General features: G+C 39.2%; 1 protein-coding gene and 1 non-coding gene across 2 annotated transcripts in view; one reads left to right on the forward strand and one right to left on the reverse strand.

Moving 5' to 3' along the window:
• The window catches only part of RASA1 (RAS p21 protein activator 1), a 289,596-nt gene extending 275,753 nt beyond the window's left edge, over nucleotides 1-13,843 (reverse strand). The window contains exon 1 of the mRNA XM_074208475.1: nucleotides 13,288-13,843. Coding sequence (XP_074064576.1) covers nucleotides 13,288-13,664 — 377 coding nt within the window. The 5' untranslated portion in view covers nucleotides 13,665-13,843. The remainder of the gene's footprint in view (nucleotides 1-13,287) is intronic.
• LOC141503579 (U6 spliceosomal RNA) lies at nucleotides 5,943-6,049 on the forward strand. Its single transcript, XR_012472925.1, has one exon. It is a non-coding gene; the product is annotated as a U6 spliceosomal RNA (small nuclear RNA).
• Nucleotides 13,844-17,655: the final 3,812 nt, after the last annotated feature.

The following is a 17,655-nucleotide window of genomic DNA, read 5'->3' on the forward strand; positions in this document are numbered from 1 at the left end:
GTAAATGTCCAACAGAGGCTTTTGTATTTAATTCTGAAGTCATATGGTCAGACCTTTTACTTTAGAGAAATCATTCTGGTAGCTGAACCAGAGAATGGATTGGAGTAGAGAGAGAGAGAGACTTGCTGGTGAAAGGCAATAAATAAGGGCCTGAATTAGAGAGGTGGTTGTGTAAATAAAAGTAGAAAAGATATGGCAACCTATTGGGGGCGTAAGAATGGAAAAGCAAATTTAAGCCTGGGTGACCAGTTAGAATGGTGAATTTGACAGTAATGGGGAAGTTCAGAAGAAGATGGGGGGGGGGAATGGGGAAAGCAGAGCTGCTGAGAAGGAAGAGAATATAATTTTTGTACATAATTTAAGGTGTCCAAAAGGCAGCTGGTGATATGGGAGCTCAGGAGAGACTATAGATACAGAGATCTGGTAATTATCTGCATAGAAATGATAACTGAAATCTATGTAAGCTGCAAAGATCACCAGTTAAGAGAAAAACTTTTAGATTCATATATGGTTAGAAATTCAAACTAAGATGGAGAAATAGGACAGTTAAGAGAATCAGAAAAGAACAGTGCTAAGAAAATATAGAAAAGAGAGAATATCCAGAAGTTAAACAACGGTGTGAAATACTTCAGAGAGGTAAAAAAGGACCAGGAGTGAGAAAAGGTCATTAGATTTGGCAAGTAAGTAACATGTATACGACTTCCGAGTTTCTCAAACTACATAATTTCCTTGTACTATTCTATTCCACTTCAACTACATACAAGATGGTCATGCCATCTCCCCTAAGTGTTCCACTTCCATGTTAAATAACTCCAAAAATTTACTACCCAATCATGATCTATTTTTCTTTTTCCCTTACAGCTTTCTACTCCTATGATATGGTAGAACAAGGATTCTTAGTCTTTTTTTTTTTTTTTTATCAAGGACCCTTTTGGTAATCTACTGAAGCCTATGGGTCCCTTCTCAGATTGTTTTTAAAAGCAAAAAATAGGATTACAAAGAAAGCCAATTATATTGAAATAAAGATGTAATATATCCCCATCATGCAAGTTCACAAAAATCTATCCACAGTCTTCTTGAGGTCCTGTAGAGTTCAGTTACTATCACTTTGATAGTGCCTTCTTCAGGAAAAAAAGGAGAATTAAGAGAAAAAGCTAGGAAAAGAGATAAGCTAATTTGGAAATGAGAGAATTTAAAAATTGAAAAGAAACAAATTGCATAGTCATCACTGCAAAAAATAAATCCAGATTTGCAATATAAATCCTAATTATCTATCCAAACCAATATTACATATTTAATGACACCAAATCTTACAAAAAGTATGTATCCCATGTTATCCAGTTTTGAGACATAACCCAAAATCATCAGTTATAAATCTAATTATCAAATTTATCTAAATGAATCATTATTTCAACCAGGCTTAGAATACAATCCTGGGGACAAACTATTCTCTGAGGATCAGTCTAATTAACTATTAAAGAATATCACCGGGGCAGTTAGGTGGCATAGTGGATAAAGCACCGGCCTTGGAGTCAGGAGTACCTGGGTTCAAATCCGGTCTCAGACACTTAATAATTACCTAGCTGTGTGGCCTTGGGCAAGCCACTTAACCCCATTTGCCTTGCAAAAAAAAATAATAAAGAATATCACCAATAGACTGGTCAATAAATGCTATTCTAAGCCACTGGTTGTGATAAGAGGAAATATATAATTACCACTTCTACATTGCTAAAAGGTGTTAAAAATTGCAATTTTTAGAATATCCTGATGCTTTAAATGTGAGATCATTATCCAAAAATAGAACAGATATGCTGTAGAAGACCTAAATAAATCAATATTGACACTTTCATTTTAATGAAATAAAAGTACTGTTGCAGTTAAATGGAAAGATGGCTCAAAAAAACACAAAGAATTAGCAGTTTGTTTCCTTTGAAACTAAAGACAGTAAGAAACACCATTTCACATAACATTTAGTCACCTTGCCTAAAAAGTATAATGACCACCAGCAAGGTACTTATCTATTCTAACAAAAAAAGAAGGCACCATCTAAGTCATATGAAAATTATATGACTAATAAGATAAAGGATGAGACATTTTCTCCTGATTCTCCCTAACTCTCAAAACTCCCCCCCAAATAAGAATTATGGTGAAATGTTAAGTAATTGCAACTATCTCCAAAGGTATCTCCAACTACCCCACCCCCCAATCTGGAAAAGCATCAATATTGGGATTCCAATTAAAGGATGAGAAAGTCCAGAAATCTATCCAGGTCACACACAGATAGTATCAAAAAAAGACTTAAATACTAAAACCTTGATCTTCCAGACTCCAAGACCAGAACTCAATTCTCTACTATAAATGGCCTCTCCTCCTATAAGGAAGCATTGGTAGAGGTTTTGAAGGTTGATATCCTAGATTATTCACAATGTCCTCATAAATCTTTGTGGCTGAATATATCACTATTTTTCCAGTCTCCTAGTCTTCAAATTCTTTTTTTGTCATCAATTTTCATATTTGTCCTGTTTTTCCTTCTTGTTTTTATGAACAGTCAACAAAAATTGAGTACCTACAAAGTACCAGGAAATCCTTGAGGTACAAAGAAAAGCAAAAGACAGGAAAGATATGAGATAATGTCTTGTAGAGATAAAGTGGGGACTGTATAAGAATGAGGAGACATGGCCAGGTTTGTAGGAAAATAGGGAAGCAGCCAGAAGATAGTGAGAGAGCAAAGACAAATGAGAAGGTAAGGATGACAGAGGAAGCAATCTATTGGAGGAAAATAGGATAGAATGGGATTACTTGTGCTGGTAGAAAAGTTGACTTTCCCAAGAAAGGGTCAGTCACCTCATCATCTGAGGTTCAAGTAAAAGAACAGACAGTGGTAGAAGGCATCTGGGTGATATAAGATAAGGAGGAGGGGATAAAAGGGAACTCTTGTTGACTGGATTCAATTTTTTCAGTAAAATATGAAGCAAGTATCTCAACTAGGGTGGGGATAGGAAGCAGGGAAACCATGGAAAATTTGAGGAAGGGTAAAAAGGAAGTGTCATTATGGAATGGGCTAGCGAGTTAAATAAAGGTTGTAAAAAAAAAAGTATTGCCTAGAAGCAGTGAGAGTTCAGTTGAGACTAAATACTATAAATCTGAATTATACCCTGTCTGGGCAATTGCATGATTTTTGCCATTTACTCTCTGGTAGGAGAGATCCAAGCATGAAGCTTGGCAAGACCCACAATGGTAAAACAGGGCAGCATTCTCAAGAGAAAAGGATAATGTAGGACTAAACTGATTTACCAAGGGGACAAAAGAGAGAGAATGGAGGACAATGTAGTTAGTATAGGGGTGATGATCTGAGAACTGAGGAGTTAAGGGTATAGAGGCCATGGTATGGACAAAGGACAGGATTTGGTATAAAAAGTCAAAAGGAAAGGTGGATGGGCAGCCAGGTGGAGCAGTGGATAGAGCACTGGCCCTGTAGTCCAGAGGACTTGAGTTCAAATCTGACCACAGACACTTAATAATTACCTAGCTGCATCACTGGGCAAATCACTTAACCCCATTGGCTTGCAAAAAAACAAAAACAAAAACAAAAAAGGTAAGGTGGAATGCTAATAGAATATAATCAGACAGGAAAATCATGAACATGAAAATGGACCAATTGTTGGTGATGGCAAGATCAAGATAAGACCATTTTGGTATATGGCTGAGGTAAAGTTGAACAGGACAAAGAAAATGAATAAGTTGAGGAAATGGGAGGTTAAGGTGTTTAGGGGAATATCAATATGTTTGTTGAAGTACCTTTATTTTGAGGGCAGGAATTGGAGAACAAAGAAAAACTGCCAGCCAGATACTAACTTCATTAAAAAAAAAAAAAGAGAGAGAGAGAGAGAATATCCTAGATGTAAGTAGCCAACAGTTACCAGGATTCTGATTGGGTGGTAGATGTGGACTGCATGAACCTCAAAGAAGAAGTTGACTGTGATGATGGTAGGGAGAGAACTTACAAACAGCAATAGGGAGAGCAAGGTATATTCCAACTCCCTCACTGACCAGTGAGAAGGAGGAAGAAGTGACAGTGCTATAAATAGTAGAAAGGTTTTGAATGACACAATTTTTGGTCCTAGAGGTGATGGAGGCTATTGGAGTTTATTGAATAAGGGGATAACATGAGCAGACCTGCATTTAAAAAAAGATCAATTTGATAGCTAAAGGAAGGATGAACTGGAATGGTAAGAGACCTGGTCAAGCTGACCAACCAATAAGTTACTGCAATAGTCTATATGGAAGGTCATGAGTGTTTGAACTGGCACAGTGGTGACACTTGTTCACTCTTTTGAATTCCCAACAATCACCAAATTAAGCTTCCTAAACACAGTATTCCCTAATTTAAGAACTTTCAAATATTCTTTAAGTACTTAGGGAACAGAGTTCAACCTCCTCCTTACATCCAGCATCCTTCAGTTTAGTCTCACTTCTATTTCTAGACATCCATTTCTAGACAACCCTAAAGCAAATCAATTTTTGTTGAATGAATGGAATTCCAGAATGACCCAAGTTTATAATATCAGAAAAGTTCAGATAACTTTTCAAAAGAATCTTGATATATTTCACAATTTCATCTTGTATATTCAAGTTCTTTTATGCTAAAAATTTATTTTCATAATGTCCTGATCTTTCCCTTGAAGGTAAATGGGAAAGAGGGGCAATCTTGAAAATTGATTTGGCCATCTTAAAAAAAAAATTATATATGTATAATACATATATATTAAGGTTAGCATCTGAGATAAAGTGGATCTCAGAAAAAGAAAAAAAATTGTTAAAATATGAGATTTAGGGGCACCAGCCCTGGAGTCAGGAGTACCTGAGTTCAAATCCAGCCTCAGAAACTTAATAATTACCTAGCTGTGTGGCCTTGGGCAAGCCACTTAACCCCATTGTCTTGCAAAAAAAAAAAAAGCTTAAAAAATTTTTAAATTTTTTTTAAAAATGAGATTAACTTTGAAAAGTAGATATATAGAAATACTTTCTCATTGACTCATCATTATTGCAAATATGCCTTCCCACAGAAACACAAATATCTCACATTTAGGAATCAGAACTAGAAGCATTGAGCCCTGATCAACAGGAAGCCTAAATGTATAAAGTTTGTCAAAATGAAGTTTGGATGCTCACTAAAAGTATACAATACTAAACCACACAATTAACTTCTTTTTCATAGAGAACACTATCAAAACTAATTAATGAATTAAGTTCTAAAAGACTACTCCATTAAATTCTATAGTTCCCCAGAAAACTGCTACTTGAGTATCAAAAGGGAAAATGTCCTATCATTATCAAGAAAGTCAGAGAAGGTTTTATGGAAAAGGTAGCATTTGAACTGAATTTAAATGGACAGGAGAAGAGAAGGGATAACAATTACTCTATAGAGAATGAAGGAAGAGACAAGAATAATAATAGTAATATTAATAAAAATCATCATTAATAATAATGTCTACACAGCCCTTATCCTAAGGCTAGTTGAATCTCACAACATGGTGAGATAGCTGCTATTAGGAACCCTATTTTACAGAGAGAAAACTGAGACGAACAGAATAAGAGATTAGTCCAGGGTATGAGATTCCATTTGAACTCGTTTCCCTGACTCCATGCCCAAAGTGGATGCTACCATTGTGTCATTTAGCTATCTCTTGCAAGATTAGCAAAGAGATCAAAGCATATAAATGTAGGGTGTGTTAGGGAACAAAGATGAGTTCAATCAGTCTAAAATATAGAGTGCAAATATGGGAGTAATATGAAATAAAATTGGAAAGACAATGGTATATATGTATGTATGTATGTGTATATATATATATATATATATACATATATGTGTGTGTTCTAAAAAGATTCACAACCTAAAAATAAAAGATTGTATCATAAATTAAAGAATAAAGAAAATTTCCGTGCTCGCTTCGGCAGCATATATACTAAAATTGGAACGACACAGAGAAGATTAGCATGGCCCCTGTGCAAGGATGGCACGCAAATTTGTGAAGTGTTCCATATTTTTACATGAGAGCCGAGCCTGACTTTTTTTTCTTGTATTAACAATTCTACAAGAAAGAAAAATGTGAAAGGAAGGAGGGTTTTGTTTTTGCTTTAAAATAGAAACTATTGGATATCTCTAGTCACTTTCATAAATAAAAGTGTGGTTTTTCAAACTGGAAAAAAAAGAAAATTTCCTATGACTAGGAGAAGAGTTCTGAAATAAGAGATAGAAATCATAATATAGGAGAAATGACCAATTTCGATTATTGTAGTTTCCCCCCTAAATGTAAACTATCAACAACTACATAAATGATTCAAATCACTGATAAGTGATATTCAAATTTAAATAATTTAGTTTTAACTTTATTATTATTTTTAAGACCAGCAAAGATGCCAATTTAAGAGTAAGAAAATAATAAATAAGGATGAGACTAAAGGACCACTGATGGAGCTATGGACTGGGACAAATCTTTTGAAAACTTAATTGCAAATATACTAGGCAAAGTCACTAAACTGCACATACTCTTTGACCTAGTGCTGCCATATACCAAAATGAGGTCAGAAAAGGAAAAACACCAAACATACCAAAATATTCAGTTACTCAATAAGCAATACTGAATGATCACAGCATTGCTCAACAGCACTTCTCTATCTTTATTTCATATGCATGTGTCTCCCCCAGGAGAAAGTAAGCTCCTTAAAGGTAAGGATTATCATTTTTGACTTTTTTCTCTCCTGCACCTAGCACTGTACCCAAAACATAGTAGGTACACTCTTTTTGAATCATTGAAGAAAAGTTATTAAAATAGCCTAAAAAGTTGTAAGTCTTAAAGCTCGCTCTCTCATGTGCTACCATGTTATCTTAAAATGTGTATCATAGATATATAAATATGTAAAGTGAATCAATACACTAATTGAAGAGAATAAAATAATTAGAGAAACTGCTAAATTCTCCAAGTCTAGCTGAAAGATCTGTATAATCCCTCTCTTTTGAAAACTCACTTCTCATATTTGCCAAATCTGTTGTTTTAAAAAATATTACTCTATTAATGTTAACATAGCTTCATTCTCCATACTCTGAAAAAGTTTTGCTAAGGAAGTGACTAAGCAATTGATCAAAAAAAAGGTAGAATAAGTAAGAAACAGAGCTGAAACTAGAAGTAGAGAAGTGTTTCAGTTTTGGAATTCTGTATTTATGCTATTGGATTTTATCCTCTAAACCCTTACAATCAAGGAAATTATCTTAAATACATAATTTAACAACCATATGCTGACTGAAAGAAATTCTGAATTAAGACAATTGTATATGTTTACTCCTTCTCCCACGTACAAATGAGGATCAATAGTTTATCCATTTCAAAGTAATCAAGAAACTGATAGGTGATAAAAAGTGATGTGAGAGAGAGAGAGAGAGAGAGAGAGAGAGAGAGAGAGAGAACAGGAATAAAATGAACAGCAGAACTCAGACTGGAGATTTCTACAGATATTATTATTGACAATAATAATAATAGCAGTTTTGCAAAGTGCTTTACAAATATTCTCATTTTATTCTCAAAAATCTTAGGAGGTTAAATACTAGTTATTATCTGAAACAGGATATGAATTCAGGACTTCCTGACTCTAAGTCCAAGGTTCTATTCACTAAGACACCTGATTTCAAGATATTTATAGATAAGAAATTTCAGTGTATCTTTTATATGACTCCACACATACATCATAGGAAGTTTTAGGCCTAAGCATCAACCAATAAATGACTACAAGACCAAAGCTCTATTCACTGTGACACCTGATTTCAAGATATTTATAGATAAGTGATTTTATACTGCATCTCTTTTATGACTCCATATATCACTAGCAAATTTTAGGCTTAAGCACCAACCAATAATAAACAAAATATTGAACACAGGAAACCATACTAAACAGGAGGAAGATATAAGAAACAGAAAATGTAGGCCCTACATCAGAACTATTCATAACATAATTAGAAAAACATTAGATAGTTTCTCATGGTTATTATTAACATGAGGGAAGATAAATAACAACATTGTTCAGAATTTTATGAAGACTCATGATGGTCAAATGAAACCAGTCTTATCATTAATACTTTCATTGAGGAAAAAGAATTATATTCTTGACTTTCCATGGATTATATGATAGTCTAAATAGAATTGAACTAAGCCCCTCACTGACCCCTGGCTCTGTAAATGATAAAGGTAGAACTCTCCAGAGGAGTGAATTCCAAATACAAAGTTAAACTCACCAACAAAGTATTCTTTCTGAAAAATAGCCCTGCAAAAGTTAAAAGGGTCAGTTATAAGCAGACTAGAATTGTAAACTGAAGACAAGTCCTGAAGGGGTCACAACCTGGTAAAGTATGTGCTGTTATTATGATGGCCATTTTACAGATTAAAAATCTGAGGCTGGAATAAGGTGATTTACCACTGAAGTTTACTGAGGAAGGGAATGGAATGGTTTGGACTACGACTACAATTTAGCAATAATTCTTTACAAGTGAAGAATATTGCAACAGTAGTCGGGGGCAGGGCTTGAACCCAGGTAGTCCAAGTATTCACATGCAAAGGAGAGTCTGTAGTTTTCTTATGAATCTGTTTTTCCAGGAGTTGTTAACAGATTTGTACTGATCCATTCAGTATTCATCTGGGCACCATTAAGAACTATTCTGCTTGCTTCCATCTTAAACAGTCCTGGTAAGATTTTTAAAAAATTTTTCCAAAAATTAGAAATTCAAAAATTATATATAAAGTTTATTTTGCAAAACTAGTGCTAGACATAGAGGCCTAGAAACCTTCATGAAACTCACACAACTATTTCTATGACCATAATTATGTTATTTAAGCAAAAATTCAAATCAATTCATATATCAAATATTTTATTTAATATCATATACCATAATATACATTAGAGAAAGATGGATACATAAAACAAAAAGTTTAAAATCTATTTCAATAAAGCTTATAATCTAAATTATAAAGATAATTAAATAAGATGATAATTAAATGAGAGACTGTGCTAAAGTACACAGAAGAGATCCTGATAAACTGATAGGAGAAATATGAGAACTGATTTTCAATTGAGGAATGGCTTCATGGCCTTGAAGGAAGAAAGTGAGATTTCAAGAGGAATTATACTAGAAAGAAGAAAGATTAGAAGGGTCCATTTAAGAATTTGGGGCACTAGAAGAAAGAAAGATGTGGCACAAATAGTTTAAATAACATAGCTATCCCAGTAAAGATAGATTAGTGCTCAATTGGAGAGCCAAGGTTTTCCAAGATGAAGAATAGATTCTAAGTTTTCAATTCAAACTTTTTTTCCTTTAGCAGTAGAGAAACATTATTAATAGAATGATGAATCAGGAAAATTAATCAGAAAGCAGGATAATTGAAAATGGGACTGAAGAAAATAAGAGCCTATTAAACAGTAGTCTAGTGTGGAGCTATGAGGACAAGGTGGTTACATAGTGAATCAAAAGAAAATGACATGACTTCAACTACAAAAGAGAGACAACTACAATGGGGAAAAAAATACTTTAGATGGATGTGGAATTCTTGAATTCCTAGACCCTGACACTTGGTGAACTTCAGTAAGCTGTCAAAAATCAAATCAACAAGAATTTATTAAGTACCTATGATATGCCAAGTATATAATACACACCCCCCCACACACACACCCATACCCCATATTGAATGGATAAAGAATAATACAATTTAAATGGAGTATTTAATAGTCTTCACTTTCATGAAAGGTATATAGGTCTAAATAAAAAAAAATCACAACAATAGCTATATATCAACACATATCCCAAGTAAAACATCTTCTTAAGCACCAAAGTCTTCCTCCAATGCCTTATCAGATGAGTGGAGCTCTACCAATTAATGGAAAAGTGGAAAAGCTTCAAGTATAGTTCTCAGTCAGTCAGAAAAAAAAAGCTAAGTCCAAAGACTTAAGCATTAAGTCTTTAAATAGCATCCTAAATGCTAGAGTCAACAAATTCTCCCCAAACTACCATGAATTTAGCCAATTTGTGTCTTTGTGCTTATTAACTTTACACTAAACTGTATATAAAGTTTTATATTTAATATGAGGCAGGTGGTAGCGGTACCAAGGTTAGAGGCACTGAGCCTGGAATTTTGGAGATCTGAGTTCAAATCCAGTCTCAGAAACTTACTAGTCTTGTAGCACTGGTTAAGTCAACTTAACCTGTCTCAGTTTTCTCAAATGAAAATAAGGATAATAACAACACCAATCTCACATATTTTAAGGATCCAATGAGAGACATTTATAAAAAGCTCTTGGCTCAGTGCCTGGCACACAGGATGTGCTATAAATGTTTAGCACTTTTCCCAGTCCCCTTTCCCCCTTCCTTTTATATGAACTATCTTCCACGTTGGAATGTAAGCTTTCCTAAGGAAAGGATGAGTTCATCACTTTACTGGTAACCCCAATGCCAAGCCCAGTGAACAGGATACAGACACTTAACGCTTGTCTGATTGATACATTATTTACTAATATTTGGCCACCAAACGACCACTTTATGAAACCATCCACAAAATTCTGAGGTGAATGCTTTCTACATCTTTCCCAGATAAGAGTCCCTATAGGATTGAAGTAATAAGTATTCTGTACAGACACTATAAATTCCACTACTGGACAAATCTTCAATATACAATACAAAATAACACAAAGTTAGTTGAGGGCTCCCCTTGGGACTTCTCATTTCTTGCATAGAATCTGTGCTACAGTTAATTTTGTATTAGGCATTTGCTATGAATGAATGTACTGAAGCAGTATAAAGAGGACCACCCAAAAGAAACAAAACCAGGAAAGGCAGTAGGTGATTATATATATGGACATCTCCACATTCCATATCTATCTATGAACTATTGAAAGAATCAGAGGAAGATCCCCTGTGCTTTGGCAGATCCCAGTAAAGGTCATTCAAGAGGCAAAGGAGGAAAATTCATGGGGGGGAATTCCTACACCGATGAGAGTACCCACATGGATGTAATCAAAAATTTATCAAAGTATTGTAGTAACACTACTGCAATGACAAATTCCCCCAAGTCAGGGACTATGCCTTATTTAAACTTTCTCCAATATCCCCCAGTTCTTAAACTATATATGGCAAGTGGCTAATAATAAATGTTTCATGAATTATATAAAAATGTCAAGTGAAGCATTTTTTTTTTTTGCAGGACGAAAACAAGGGATAGTCATAATAACAGCTAGCATTTATATAAGCATAATGTTAGCAAAGCACTCCACAAATATCTTTTGATCCACACAACAACCCTGAGAGGAAGGTGCTATTGTTATCCCCATTTTACAGATGACAAAACTCATCTGTAAATGAGGTAAAAGATAAATAAACTTGCCCAAAGTCACACAGCTAGTAAGGGTCTGAGACTAGATATGAACTCTGAGATGGTTTTATTTTAAGCACAAAACAGTTAAAGCTGTGGAAATTGTAAATAGTATTATAAATAGCAGTATTTGCTATAAGGACTGTTTTATTTTCCCTTCAATGGGTACAGTTGCTGAAATGTAAAAAATATCTTTTCATCTCAAAGGTCTCACATATCTACCAATTCTGAGACATGGATATCAGCAGCAGAAAAACCAGCTGATTTGTCTTTTCTACTAAGTCAACCAGACATTATACTTCAAAATTTGACTTATTTCAGATGGAGAAGTACATCTATACAAAATAACACTTTGTAAGTATCTGAACACCTGCATCAACAGTAAAGAAAGTACTTTGTAAACCTTAAATTCTATATAAATGCTGGCTATTATCACAAGTTTACATTTCTATTTTTAAAGTAAAAATTTTACTAAATTAAGTCTTAATAAAATACAATTCATTTCTTGAAACAATTGTTTACCATGTGAATAATCACATGTAAATTTTTAGAAATTTCCTACGACTCAATATTAGTAGCTTGCATCAAAAATAGGCCTTAATGCCTCTACAACATAGCTGAAAAGATTAATAATTTTGATAGTATTTTCAAAAATGGCCCCCCAATAATCCATTTTTATGTCTCAGTAAGCATTGCAAAATCTTTGTGGGGAATAGATAATGTTCAAAAGACTGCAAACTCTTATGGGAGAAACTCAGCATCATTTAAATACTGGCTTTTCAAATTATATGTGTGTGTCTGTGTATGTGTGTGTCTAGTGTACACATACACCCCCAAAATGGCCCTTTGCAAACTCAATTTTGTTCCGTTGATTTTCATTCGCATGAATTCTTAGGCTACTAAAAACAAAATGAATTGTAATCTAGTCATACAGTATGAAAAACATTTCATAGTTTAGATAAACAGTGGTGGACGTTGTATTTGGTTAGGAAAAAATTTTTAATTCTTAAAGAGGGTTGGAAAATTATAACTTATGATTCCTACTACACAAGTTTGTGACATATATACCTGCCATCCTAAAACAGTAAAATTAAGTGTTAACACTCAGCTCTGTACTGGATAATCAGAAATTCAACTTTTTAATCAAATAGTAATTAATTCTATTTTTCTGCCCTAAAAAAATCAGAATGGGAATCGATTAAAACGGACCAAGAGTCCTGCTTTTGTCCTAATTAATTTTAAAAATAATCACTAAAATACTTGTAAAGTAACTTAAAATCAAAATGTCATGTCGTGTTGCAATTATTTCACTGCTTAGATTTTAAAGTCTGGGGAGATTCAGAATACAGAAGATTTATTAAAATGTCTAGAAAGCCCAGCTAGCTCACTCCTCAAGTTCCCTTCTCCAAAGTTAACTCTCCAAACTTAGAATTCAATCTGCAGGGAAATAGGATGATTTGAGGAAGGAATTCAATGAACCCTGTTAGCTCGGTGCGATGTCAGTATCATCCATAAATACAGATTCTCTCAGGATCACCAACTTCATCTCCCTGTGATCGATGAAATCTCGCCATCTACCAGTATGTTTTGGTTGTTCAAAGAAAGCACAAGCTCTCCTCCCTCGCTTCCCAATTCAACAAGTGCTCCTTGAAGTGTCATTAAAAAGAAGCGTTTTTTAAGAGGAAAAACATATATAATTCAAAAACTTGGATCCCCCCCACAAAGAAGGTCTAACTTCTAACTCTTCTCCAAAAGCTAACAGCCTCGGCGGCGGCCGCGCTCGCTCGGGCCGGGTCTCGGGCCAACGCGGCCGGCCGCGGGCAGCCGGGGGCAGCCGGGGGCACCGGCGGGCGCGGGGAGGACGCGGCTGCGGACTCACTGGTTGGTCGGGGGCGCGTTCAGAGGGATGGCCACCTCCTCCTCCTCGTACTCGGGTCCGTCCAGGGAGTCGCCTTCGTCCACGGCGCCCGGGCCCGCGCCCAGCAGGGCGGGCGGAGGCGGCGGCAGAGGCGGGAAGCCCCCCGGGCCGGGGGCGGCGTCCCCCGAGGCGGCGGCCGGGCCTGCGGCTCCCGGGGCCGGACACAAGGCGGGGTCCCCGGCCGCCGGGCCCGGAGCGCAGGCGGCGGGGCAGGGCAGGGCCGCCGGGGGCCGCGCCCGACACGCCGCCGCGCAGGGGCCGGGGTCGGCGCCCGGGGCTGAGCCGCCCGCGGCGGCCGGGGCGCCCTCCTCGCTCCCGGCGGCCTCGGCCGCCATCATGTTGGAGCCCGCTCGGCCCTGCCCGTCCGGGAGCCCCGGCTCCTGGCCGCCCCTCCCCGGTCCCCCGCCCCTCGGCTCCCCGGGCCGCGGAGGAAACAACAAAAGGCCGGAGCGCGCCCGCCCAACGGCCCGAGGAGCCCCGGGGCTTTGCAGCGGGCGCCCCGGCGCGGCCCGGCGGCTACGGAGAGAGAGGAGGGGAAAAAAGGGCCGGGCCGCGACCCCGGCCCCGGCGCGCACACGCCCCCGAAGGCGGCCCGCGCGCGCACGCGGCCCCCCGACGCGCGCACGCGCGCACGCGCCGCCCACGCCCCCAGACAAAACTTCCCGGCTCCCAAACCGAGGGGAAGGGGGCCGAGCCCAGCCCGGCCGCCGCCACCAGGGCCGGCCCGTCACCGCCCCAGCCCGGGCCACCCCCGCCGCAGCAGCCGCCGCCGCCGCCGCCGCCGCTGGCGCTGCCGCCGCGGCTTCATCCTCCGCGGGGCCGGCCGAGGGAGGGCGGGGAGGAGAAGAGGGAGGGACCGGGGGCGGGAGCCAGCCGCGCAGGAGCCCGACCCGCCGCCCGGGCCTCGCCGCCAGAGGCAGCGGAGCGGGAGCGGGGGAGGGAGGCAGGCCGGGGGCGCCTCGTGCGCAGGCGCGGCCCGGCGGCGCCGGGGCCGCGAGGAGAGGCCGGGAGCCGAGCCCAGGGGAGGAGGAAGAGGAAGGGGTGGGCGCGCGCGCGCGCGGCCGCGGCGCTGCCGGGCTCCGGGCCGCCGGGCGCGTGGCGGCGCCCCGCGAGGGGCCGCCCGGGCCCGCCGCTGCCCCCCGGGGCCCGCCGGGGAAGGGGCGGCGAGCCCAAGGGGGCGGGGAGCGGGCGGCCCGCGGGCCCGGCCTCGGAAGCCGCTGAGGAAGCAACTGGAAGTCAATCAGTGTGCGGCGCCGGTGAAGCAGCGGGCGCAATCACTGCGGCCCGGAGCGCCGCGCGGGGACGGCTGCAAACCGGGACTCGGCGGGATCCTCGCTGCCCCCCCCCCAGCCGCGGGGGCAGACCTGCCCAGTGCGGGGGGGCAGACCTGCCCAGTGCGGCGGGCAGACCTGCCCAGTGCGGGGGGCAGACCTGCCCAGTGCGGGGGGGCAGACCTGCCCAGTGCGGCGGGCAGACCTGCCCAGTGCGGGGGCAGATCTGCCCAGTGCTGCCATCTCCAGCTGCTGTGCCCCAGCCCTCCCCCAGTCGCTCCACAAAAAAAGCCTTTCCCTATCCCCTTAGCCGTAAGGCTGCGGCTCGCCTCTGCTGCTTAGCTCCATGAAGCCGCTTTCTATCTTGTTTGTACCTGGTTGTGTCCCTATCACACTGAGCTCCTGGAGAGCCGGGAAGGTTTTCTTCTAATGTTTCCTCATACATAGACCCTGCAACATAGAATCAATTTAAAAAATGTATATTGTACAGCATGGAACCAATGTAAACACTAACAGAATGCCTTCTGTAGCAGGTGGGGGAAGGAAGCAAGAATGGGGGAAAATTGTAAAAATCAAATAAAATCTTTCTTTTAAAAAAAATAAAATACGGGCAGCTAGGTGAAGCAGTGCATAAAGTCAGCAGTACTTGGGTTCAAATCCGACCTCAGACACTTGATAATTACCTAGCTGCGTGGCCTTGGGCAAGCCATTTAACCCCATTTGCCTTGCAAAAAAACCCCTAAAAAATAAAATAAAATAACTACCCCCAAAAATGTATATCGTCTGGATGATTGATCCAATAGTCTTCTTTCTCAGTTCTTACTGCTTAATTTCTTCGTGCCTTTTCTGACCAAATTATGGGAAGACAGGAAACAAAGTTAATGGCATCAGGGTCAGGGGGAGGAAGCACCAACTACACAGGCAAAACATTAAACTCAAGAACTGTTTGTCTTAACCCCTACCCTAAAGAGTGCTACTCATACTCTATCCTATAGGATGTGCCAGGACAGATAAATAGCCTGAAAATTCAAAACCTCTGCAAGCTGAAACAGGTCACAAAAACTAATAGTGAAAGATATCTTTGTATACCACCACCAAAGTTCTCCCAAGCCTCATCCTGGCATGGAGAGGGTCTTGAACATTATGCCAGATAACACAAGTTCTAGCAGGTCTTACCAAGCTAGAAAGGCTTAGAGTAAGGGCCCAGCAGTATGTATTGTGTAAGGACTAACCTAGCTAATTTTGAAGCTCATCACCTACTTGGAAAAAAAGAATTTTTCTAACAGTAACCCAAAGGTACAGAGGAATTGTGACATATAGGTGTGGGAATAACCACTGATTACTGAGCCTTAAAGTTTCTTTGCATAGCATTTCTAAATTTTCTAACAAATTCCTGAAAGAAATCTTAATCTCTTTGTATACTATAGAATATTTTTTTTTCCATTAACAGTAAAATTCAGAAAATGTGCATATGGTCAAAATAGTCAATTGCATTTTGGTAGGAAGGAGGAATACTTGAGCCATTTCCTATGCCCTGAGAACTAATTGTTAAATTTTCAATGTAAGCATTCACATCTTAGTCATCAAATGTCACAAATCAGGATTTGTTTTATTATTTTGTTGATTTTGTAGACTTCAGAAAAATGATTATGCAGATATAAATAAAAACCGATTTTTTTTTTATTCTGGAAGACAGATGTTAAATCTATGGGAAGCTGTCTTTATGTCCCTTTGAAATTGCACTAGTATTTGGTTCATTCAATTCATTTGAATTTCTAAATTCTTTTTTTTAAAGAAAAATTTCCTCTTAAAAATGGAATAACTGGTAGAAGAAGAGTGCTCACACCCTGTGTGCATACAGAAAATGATCTAAAGTAGGGAAGGACACAGAAAGGGAACCATAAGAGGCATTGAAGGAAAGGGAAGAGGAGGATTAAGAAGGGAACTATTGAAACATTATTTGTTAATTCATTGAGGGATATGAACACTCAAACCAGCAGGAGCTGGCTAAAGAAAAAGTAGGAAAAGTTGGCCCAGTAATACACAGAAAGGAAGGGAAGGGGGCACATTAAAAAGTACTGAACTGCTGCTTGGAACTTTGGGCCACCCTTAAATGCAGGAGTTGAGCATAATGGACCAATGAGATGAAGTATCTCTTTGACACTTGGAAAGGTAGTGAAATAACACCTTTCATGGCACATACATGTCCATCTCCCCCGATTCCACAGAATAGAATCAGATTTTTTTCCTCCTTACAGTTCTAGCTCTTATAAAGGACATCCAGGATCTAAAACTGCTGCCTTATAGCTGTCTCTAGATGATTTCAGCTACATTGCCATGCTGTAAGGAAAAAAGGTTGTCCTCTATTTCTTTTACATTCTACATAATGCCTCACACACTACTACTGAAGTAATGTCAAACTCAAATAGAAATAGAGACCACTAAACTCTACATAAAGATCTCTGCAGGCCACATGTTGACAAAGTTTAAAATGTAATATCTATATTTTATCATTTTTATTTTAAAAATATTTCCCAATTACAATTTGATCTGCTTCTGCTACCCTCAGGAGTATTGTCCCTCACAACTCTCCTGTGTAACAATCTCCATTATGAGAAACATTGGATCAGAAGAGTTTATATTTAACTCCTCAAATATATTTTTGAAGGCCTTACTACTTAGATTGTTTCAACAGAAAGACTGACACTGCATGGATTTTTCTTTTACAAAATGGCAAATGTGTTTTTCCTTTGCACAATATTTTAAAATATGTGTTGATGTTTAAGTGAGGCTCCCATCTTGAATGATGAGAAGAAATTCCAAAAGATAGACATTCTTTGCTTTTTACTTCTCTTCCAATATGCTTCCTGTTCTGAATATTTGGATTTTTTCCCCCTACCATCTTTAAGTGTATGTGTGTTCCTGGTGTTTGTGTTACAAGTCTTTTCCTTAGTTGTGTTTATTTTCTCTGTTTCTCTGTTTTGGTTGTTAATTCCCCCCCCCCCCAACCTTGCCTTTTTTACCTCAAAAGCTTCTGAATTACTTGACTTAGATGTGA

The sequence above is a fragment of the Macrotis lagotis genome, chromosome X (assembly GCF_037893015.1).
Source record: "Macrotis lagotis isolate mMagLag1 chromosome X, bilby.v1.9.chrom.fasta, whole genome shotgun sequence".
NCBI classification, from domain to species: Eukaryota; Metazoa; Chordata; class Mammalia; order Peramelemorphia; family Peramelidae; genus Macrotis; species Macrotis lagotis.